Source organism: Oncorhynchus clarkii, chromosome 3 (assembly GCF_045791955.1).
Source record: "Oncorhynchus clarkii lewisi isolate Uvic-CL-2024 chromosome 3, UVic_Ocla_1.0, whole genome shotgun sequence".
NCBI lineage: Eukaryota > Metazoa > Chordata > Actinopteri > Salmoniformes > Salmonidae > Oncorhynchus > Oncorhynchus clarkii.
Genome location: NC_092149.1, coordinates 85,731,829 through 85,740,779, shown reverse-complemented (window position 1 = coordinate 85,740,779; position 8,951 = coordinate 85,731,829). Strand labels below are relative to the sequence as shown.

At 45.6% G+C, this 8,951-nt stretch overlaps 1 protein-coding gene across 1 annotated transcript; it reads right to left on the bottom strand.

Annotated features, from left to right (window-relative positions):
• Positions 1-3,866: 3,866 nt before the first annotated feature.
• Positions 3,867-7,868, bottom strand: LOC139406197 (probable serpin E3). Its single transcript, XM_071148702.1, has 6 exons — positions 7,604-7,868; positions 6,510-6,977; positions 4,771-4,969; positions 4,507-4,607; positions 4,087-4,257; positions 3,867-3,919 (listed from the first exon to the last, which is right to left on the bottom strand). The coding sequence occupies exons 1-6, from the start codon at positions 7,866-7,868 to the stop codon at positions 3,867-3,869; spliced, it is 1,257 nt and encodes a 418-aa protein (XP_071004803.1).
• Positions 7,869-8,951: the final 1,083 nt, after the last annotated feature.

Below are 8,951 nucleotides of genomic sequence, written 5' to 3'. Positions count from 1 at the left end.
GCTTTAAACTTCTTCACAACAGTATCTCGGACCTGCCTGGTGTGTTCCTTGTTCTTCATGATGCTCTCTGCGCTTTTAACGGACCTCTGAGACTATCACAGTGCAGGTGCATTTATACGGAGACTTGATTACACACAGGTGGATTGTATTTATCATCATTAGTCATTTAGGTCAACATTGGATCATTCAGAGATCCTCACTGAACTTCTGGAGAGAGTTTGCTGCACTGAAAGTAAAGGAGCTGAATAATTTTGCACGCCCAATTTTTCAGTTTTTGATTTGTTAAAAAAGTTTGAAATATCCAATAAATATCGTTCCACTTCATGATTGTGTCCCACTTGTTGTTGATTCTTCACAAAAAAATACAGTTTTATATCTTTGTGTTTGAAGCCTGAAATGTGGCAAAAGGTTGCAAAGTTCAAGGGGGCCGAATACTTTCGCAAGGCACTGTATACAGAGAAAAGAGTCTACCTGAGAATTGAACCCTGTGGCACCCCCATAGAGACTGCCAGAGGTCCTGACAACAGGCCCTGCGATTTGACACACTGAACTCTGTCTGAGAAGTGGTTGGTGAACCAGCCAAGGCAGTCATTTGAGAAACCAAGGCTGTTGAGTCTGCCAATAAGAATGCAATGAATGACAGTTGAAAGCCTTGACCAGGTCAACGAATACGGCTGCACAGTACTGTCTTTTATCGATGGCAGTTATGATGTCATTTAGGACCTTGAGTGTGGCTGAGGTGACCAGCTCGGAAACCAGATTGCATAGCGAAGAAGGTACGGTGAGATTCGAAATAGTCGATGATCTGTTTGTTGACTTGGCTTTCGAAGACCTTAGAAAGGTAGGGAAGGCTAGATATAGGTCTGTAACAGTTTGGGTCTAGGGTGTCTCACCCTTTGAAGAGGGGGATGTCCGCGGCAGCTTTTCAATCTTTGGTGATCTCAGATGATACGAAAGAGAGGCTAGTAGTAGGGGTTGAAACAATTGCGGCTGATAATTTTAGAGAGTGTCCAGATTGTCTAGGCTGTTTTGTAGGGGTCCAGATTTTGCAGCTCTTTAAGAACTTCAGCTATCTGGATTTGGGTGAAGGAGAAATTGGGAGGCTTGGGAAAGTTGCTGCGGGGGGCGCAGAGCTGTTGACCGGGGTACAGGTTGCCAGGTGGAAAGCATGGCCAGCCGTAGAAAAAATGCTTATTGAAAATCTTTATTATCATGGATTTATCGGTGGTGACAGTGTTTCCTAGTCTCAGTGCAGTGGGCAGCTGAGAGGAGGTGTTCTTATTCTCCATGGACTTTACAGTGTCCCGGAACATTTCGGAGTTTGTGCTACAGGATGCACATTTCTGTTTGAAAAAGCTAGCCTTTGCTTTCCTAACTGCTTGTGTATATTGGTTCCTAACTTCCCTGAAAAGTTGCATATCGCGTGGGCTATTCGATGCTAATGCAGAACGCCACAGGATGTTTCTGTGCTGGTCAAGGGCAGGCAAGTTTGGAGTCAACCAAGGGCTATATCTGTTCCTGGTTCAAATTTTTTTTGAAGAGGGCGTGCTTTTTTAAGATGGTGAGGAAAGCACTTTTTAGAACTACCAGGCATCCTTTTCTGACGGGATGAGGTCAATATCCTTCCAGGATACCCGGGCCAGGTCTATTAGAAAGGCCTGCTCGCTGAAGTGTTTTAGGGAGCGTTTGACAGTGATGAGGGGTGGTCGTTTGACCACGGACCCATTACGGAGGCAGGCAATGAGGCAGTGATCGCTGCGACCCTGGTTGAAGACAGCAGAGGTGTATTTAGAAGGCAGGTTGGTAAGGATGATATCTATGAGGGTGCATGTGTTTACGGATTTAGGGTTGTACCGGGTAGGTTCCATGATAATTTGGGTGAGATTGAGGGCATCTAGCTTAGATTGTAGGATGTCCCGAAACCCTCCTTTGTATTACTGTCTGACTGCTTGTTTTGAGTACTCAACTAACTTCAATTTATACCTCTGTCACTTTACATGACTCCTGAACTCCACTACGTGATTACAACTAAAAACCCCTCTGCTCTCTTTAGTTCAACTAGACTCTCTATCCTGTGTGTCTGTCTACTATTTCTGTATCAATCCCTGTGCCCAATAACACGAAGGTAACCTGCCTAAATGACTAACGAACCCGTAGCACTCACGTCGGTAACCGTGAAGTGCTTTGAAAGGTTGTTTTCTTTTCTCATTTGAAATGTCTTCTTTCCTTTTTTCTCTCTCTGTCTCTCTGAGGTATTTTTGCTATGTGGGGACCACCACATTTTATTCAAACCATGACACCATGCATCAGACAGGAAGTGGCACCATGCATCAGACAGGAAGTGGCACCATGCATCAGACAGGAAGTGGCACCATGCATCAGACAGGAAGTGGCACCATGCATCAGACAGGAAGTGGCACCATGCATCAGACAGGAAGTGGCACCATGCATCAGACAGGAAGTGACACCATGCATCAGACAGGAAGTGGAAGGCCTATAATACAGCTGCATGAAAAAAATGGACCTAAACATTTTTGGTGCAAAACACAAAGTATTAACATTTTATTTACAATGTACAAAAATATTGTTCCTCTTCCTGAAGTGTCTTGACCCTCTTGTTGGTCACCAATAAATACGGGTAGTTTTGTTTATTAGGATCCCCATTAGCTACTGCACACGCAGCAGCTACTCTTCCCGGGGTCCACATAAAATGTACAAATACATGACAAAGTACAGAACAGTTATAGAACAGAACAACAGAAGATGTTACATTGAACAGTTTTATATAGCAAAGACACCAAGAGACAACACAAATACTATTTACACACTATTAATATATACATATTCATATTGTTATATACAGTCAAAGTAGATCTTTAGAATGTTTGAGGTTGAATATGAGGTAAGGTATGTGGAGGGGGTCCTAGGGTGGTGGAGGAGGTCCTAGGGTGGTGGAGGGGGTCCTAGGGTGGTGGAGGAGGTCTAGGGTGGTGGAGGAGGTCCTAGGGTGGTGGAGGAGGTCCTAGGGTGAAGAGGAGGTCCTAGGGTGAAGAGGAGGTCCTAGGGTGGTGGAGGAGGTCCTAGGGTGGTGGAGGAGGTCCTAGGGTGGTGGAGGAGGTCCTAGGGTGAAGAGGAGGTCCTAGGGTGGTGGAGGAGGTCCTAGGGTGAAGAGGAGGTCCTAGGGTGGTGGAGGAGGTCCTAGGGTGGTGGAGGGGGTCCTAGGGTGGTGGAGGAGGTCCTAGGGTGGTGGAGGGGGTCCTAGGGTGGTGGAGGAGGTCCTAGGGTGGTGGAGGGGGTCCTAGGGTGGTGGAGGAGGTCCTAGGGTGGTGGAGGGGTCCTAGGGTGGTGGAGGGGGTCCTAGGGTGGTGGAGGAGGTCCTAGGGTGGTGGAGGAGGTCCTAGGGTGGTGGAGGAGGTCCTAGGGTGGTGGAGGAGGTCCTAGAGTGAAGAGGAGGTCCTAGGGTGGTGGAGGAGTCCTAGGGTGGTGGAGGGGGTCCTAGGGTGGTGGAGGAGGTCCTAGGGTGGTGGAGGGGGTCCTAGGGTGGTAGAGGTCCTAGGGTGGTGGAGGAGGTCCTAGGGTGGTGGAGGGGGTCCTAGGGTGGTGGAGGAGGTCCTAGGGTGGTGGAGGAGGTCCTAGGGTCTTGGAGGAGGTCCTAGGGTGGTAGAGGTCCTAGGGTGGTGGAGGAGGTCCTAGGGTGGTGGAGGGGGTCCTAGGGTGGTGGAGGAGGTCCTAGGGTGGTGGAGGAGGTCCTAGGGTCTTGGAGAAGGTCCTAGGGTGGTGGAGGAGGTCCTAGGGTGGTGGAGGAGGTCCTAGGGTGGTGGAGGAGGTCCTAGGGTGGGAGAGGTCCTAGGGTGGTGGAGGGGGTCCTAGGGTGTCTGTTCAGCTGGATTCCCCACACGCCCCATAAATAGAACAGATCCTGGAGAGAAAGAGAGAGAAAAAGATGATAAAGAGACGACCAAACTAACAAGGTGATTTTGTAACGGCAATAAAACGCCCAAATAGTGCTCTCTGTTTCCTGTGACGTCAGTGGTCACACAGATCATGTCAGCTATCTGTCCATTTTTTGTATGGTAGGCCTCCTACCTGTGCTGACTTGTCGCAGGAGGAAGAAGAAAGGTCTGTCTGCTTTGAAGACGGGAGCTCGGGATCGTTTGAGTAGCACCATAGCGGTTACTGCCGCTGCCTTGGTCCCGTCCTCTGTTACCTCTATCCTGGCCTCATGAAAGGCATCTGACACATACAGGCCTTCCTCTGCTGTGGAGAGATAACAAACACAATGCTGTAAGTACTGGACAGTCATCTGTCCTGAGGATGATATGGCTCTCTAGCCTGGGTGCCAGTCTGTTAGCTGCTCAACAGCCAGTTCCTTAGGGAATTATCATGCAAAAAAAAAAAACATTGGCTTGACAATGGAGTAGGCAAATGCACAAACTGATCTTAGGACCAGCCAAATGGATCTCATATAAAAACCCAGAATAAGGCAGTTGAATGATTGTACTGTACCTGAGATGCCGGTGAAGTCCGCTGCCATTGGGTTGAAGGCGTCTCTGACCCCCATTGACGGCAGAACCAACCTCAGGTTGAACCTACTCTGCATTTTAAACCTGTAAGTAAAAGCCAGTCCGTTACTCTACCATTCACCTGTTTGCCATGCTACAGTAGATCAGACACCATGAAGATTAGGACACTTTGTGCTAGGAAATATATGTAGCGACTACCCTGGTATAACTAAAGTTCAGATAAGTACATATTGAGATCAACGTGTACCTGGGGAGGAAGACATCCATCTTGGTTCTGCGGAGGCCAGTGTCCCAAGTGGCCACAGCGCGGGGTGTTATCTGGGATTCCAGCGAGGACAGAGGTGTCTTCCTGTCACTGGGCAGAGCCACCAGCAGACTGAGGGAGCGGCCCAGGTATGGCAGTTCCAGGACTGTGTAACGCTGGTCTGACAAGGTGCGGAACTGCCCTGCACATAGAGGGAAACCAAGGGAGGAACCGTTTTAAATAAAATCATTTATTTTATAAAGCCCTTTTTACATCAGAAGTTGTCACAAGGTGCTTTACAGATACCCAGCCTAAAAACACCAGAGAGAAAGTAATGCACAGGCAGAAGCACTAAACATTAACACTTTACAATGTCTACTATACTATGAATCAAAACTCGTATTGTGCTGTTTTGTGCTTGATGATTTGATTTGACTGTATGTAAGTGATGAACTGACAAGTATCTAAGTGATGAACTGACAAGTATCTAAGTGTCGAACTGGCAAGTATCTAAGTGATGAACCAACAAGCATCTAAGTGATGAACTGGCAAGTATCTAAGTGATTAACCAACAAGTATCTAAGTGATGAACTGACAAGTAAGTGTTGAACCGATAAGTATGTAAGTGTTGAACTGATAAGTATGTAAGTGTTGAACCGATAAGTATGTAGGTAATGAATCGATAAGTGTGTAAGTGTTGAACCGATAAGTATGTAGGTAATGAATCGATAAGTATGTAAGTGTTGAACCGATAAGTATGTAGGTAATGAATCGATAAGTATGTAAGTGTTGAACCGATAAGTATGTAGGTAATGAATCGATAAGTATGTAAGTGTTGAACCGATAAGTATGTAGGTAATGAATCGATAAGTATGTAAGTGTTGAACCGATAAGTATGTAGGTAATGAATCGATAAGTATGTAAGTGTTGAACCGATAAGTATGTAGGTAATGAATCGATAAGTATGTAAGTGTTGAACCGATAAGTATGTAGGTAATGAATCGATAAGTATGTAGGTAATGAATCGATAAGTATGTAGGTAATGAATCGATAAGTATGTAGGTAATGAATCGATAAGTATGTAGGTAATGAATCGATAAGTATGTAGGTAATGAATCGATAAGTATGTAGGTAATGAATCGATAAGTATGTAGGTAATGAATCGATAAGTATGTAGGTAATGAATCGATAAGTATGTAGGTAATGAATCGATAAGTATGTAGGTAATGAATCGATAAGTATGTAGGTAATGAATCGATAAGTATGTAGGTAATGAATCGATAAGTATGTAGGTAATGAATCGATAAGTATGTAGGTAATGAATCGATAAGTATGTAGGTAATGAATCGATAAGTATGTAGGTAATGAATCGATAAGTATGTAGGTAATGAATCGATAAGTATGTAGGTAATGAATCGATAAGTATGTAGGTAATGAATCGATAAGTATGTAGGTAATGAATCGATAAGTATGTAGGTAATGAATCGATAAGTATGTAGGTAATGAATCGATAAGTATGTAGGTAATGAATCGATAAGTATGTAGGTAATGAATCGATAAGTATGTAAGGGATGAACTGACAAGTTCAACTACAGCAACAAAAAAAAAAAGTCCAGACAGAAAACTATTGCTGTACTGTACTCACTAGGGACTGTGGGTGAAAATGAACATTGGTGCATATTTCACTGCCTGAACTGTGCTTTTAATAGTGCATGGTCCCTTTAAAATAAACTACTACTTACCAAAGTTGACCTCTGTGGCCTGGTGCATCATGGGCACCTTGATGGTGCTGCCGTCCGACAGGGTGAAGGGAAGGTTCTGGGTATCAGTGAAGAGGAACTGTTTCTGCCACACTCCCCGGAAGTTTACAGTGTTGACCAGGGCCATCTGCAGCCGCTTACCCCACAACGAGGTCTCTCCCTGGGCCTCGCCAGACCCAAACAGCTCCCCGCTGCCACCGGACTGGAGCGGCTCACCGGTGCCGTGGTTGCGTCCCCACTGTTGCAGCTGGCTGCGGGTTTGGTTGTGCTGACTGAAGTTGGCTCGGACCAGACTGCTGTTGCTCAGGGCTGCTGCATGCTGGGTAAAAACAGGAAGGAGCTGGACGCCGGTCTGGATGAATAGGGCGCAGGCCTGCTGGAGCCGCACCCCTTGACTGGAGTTACCCACGTCCCTCTGCGACCGCAACAGGAAGTCCTGCACCTGCATGTCTGGAGAGACAGGAAGTGGAATCAGTGGCTAGGCCAAGTGGAAAGGCTCCCGCTAGAATCAATGAGTGAAAAAGAGACCAGGTGTCAGTCAAGCCAATTTAATCCAGGTCTGCATTGGTAAATTAATTTCGGCCTACTTGAGGCACCAGATCCATACCACATGTATAACACCCTTGATTTTCTTCACTCTGACACCTTGCCACCTGCACCTTTTGTTGTTGTTCAATCAAGTATGCTAAATAAATCAAGAGAAAATGTTATTATGTCCCTGCCTGGAGTAAGTCCTTCCCATGACTTGTGAACTCTACTTGTTTAGTGTCTGCTGTCACTATTGCAGTGTAACACAGTGGCCTTTCGACCCCAGAGTCTCAGTATTACCCTCTGAATAATCAGATTAGCAGGGGCTCTGCTTGGTGGTGGGTTCTGGGGAAGTCCTACTCCTTTTATAATAGGTTCTATTTGATTGAAAATATAGTACATTGTGAAAGATGGGGAACATGGGGAGGGTGAGCCAAAGGGCAGTGGGTCGGATTCGAATCCATGCCAACTCTGGCATACATGTGTTCCAAGGGGTCAGAGGTTGTAAATGCTGGATTACACAGGCCACTCGTGGCAGAGGGTCTTACCGTTGACGTCATATCCCAGCGCCGCCTCCAGTTGTGCCAGCGTGTTGCCGCGGGCGCCCAGCTGCAGAAGTCCCAAGGACAGCGAGACGCTCAGCGGCGACACGATCAGGTTGGAGTTATTCTCCATCTCTTTGAGCGTTTGGTAGAGTCGGACGGCGAACTCTGTGTGCAGCTCTCCCATGGAGTCCTGAAAGCTGGCGTCACACTGACCCCTCCCCACCAACCAGAAGCAGACGAATATTGAGGTCATCGACAGGCGACGCATGGCCTTGGAGGTGCAGGGTCAAAGGTAAAATAGAGCTGATGATGTCAGAGTGGGCGGGTCCGCAGTGAAGAGGTCACTGCAAAGAAGGGTGTTCAATTGTATTAATTTTATTTGCCAGTTTAAAGAGCAAGCATATCCACAGCAGCGTTATGACAGGGACGGCACAATAAATCCAATGACTTATTTCCATTGTTGTCCCTGGTGATATCAAGTGTTGCCTAAGATACATTTCATAAATCGGTCTTGATGGAATCGTGGAAGAACTTTTTATTGTAAAACCAACACTTCCAATGGTTGAAACATTTGTTCAATTACTGGCGCGGCTCTCTCTCTTATCCTTAGCTCCGACACGTGCCTGCTCTTTCCATAGAAGGCCACGGACCGTTGAGGGGCGCTGTCATCCCTATTCAATTCAGTCAATTAAAGAGAAATGTTGACCTGCTGAAAATGGAGACCTCATGAACCAATAATTCATTAATCCTATTTTGTGTCCAGGAAATTGCACCACATTCAGAGTAAATGTTATTATACAGTATTTGATATATATATATATATATATATATATATATCAAATACTACAACTATTGTAGTATTTGGTCAGGCTATATATATATACTTCTTAAATATATGTCTACATACATACACACACACTACATGACCAATAGTATGTGGACATCTGCTCGTCAAACATCTCATTCCAAAATCATGGGCGTTAATATGGAGTTGGTCCCCCTAGGAGCCGTTGTTGCTCCTAGACGTTTCCACTTCACAATTACAGAATTTACAGTTGACCGGGACAGCTCTAGCAGGACAGAAATTCGCCGAACTGACTTTTCGGAGAGGTGGCATCCTATCAAGGTGCCACGTTGAAAGTCACTGAGCTCTTTAGTAAGATCATTATACTGCCAATGTTTAGCTATGGAGATTGCATGGCTGTGTGCTCGATTTTATACACAGTAGTAGTAGTAGTAGATTATAGTAGTTGTAGTAGTAGTTTATATTAGTTGTAGTAGTAGTTTATATTAGTTGTAGTAGTAGTTTATATTAGTTGTAGTAGTAGTTTATAGTAGTTGTAGTAGTAGT

Excerpts from the sequence above, each read along its gene's own strand:
- LOC139406197 (XM_071148702.1), bottom strand. The coding sequence starts at position 7,868 with ATGCGTCGCCTGTCGATGACCTCAATATTCGTCTGCTTCTGGTTGGTG. Across the intron at positions 4,608-4,770 it reads ATGGATGTCTTCCTCCCCAG|GTTTAAAATGCAGAGTAGGT; the intron begins GTACACGTTGAT and ends TTTTACTTACAG. Across the intron at positions 3,920-4,086 it reads CCTGCGACAAGTCAGCACAG|GATCTGTTCTATTTATGGGG; the intron begins GTAGGAGGCCTA and ends CTTTCTCTCCAG.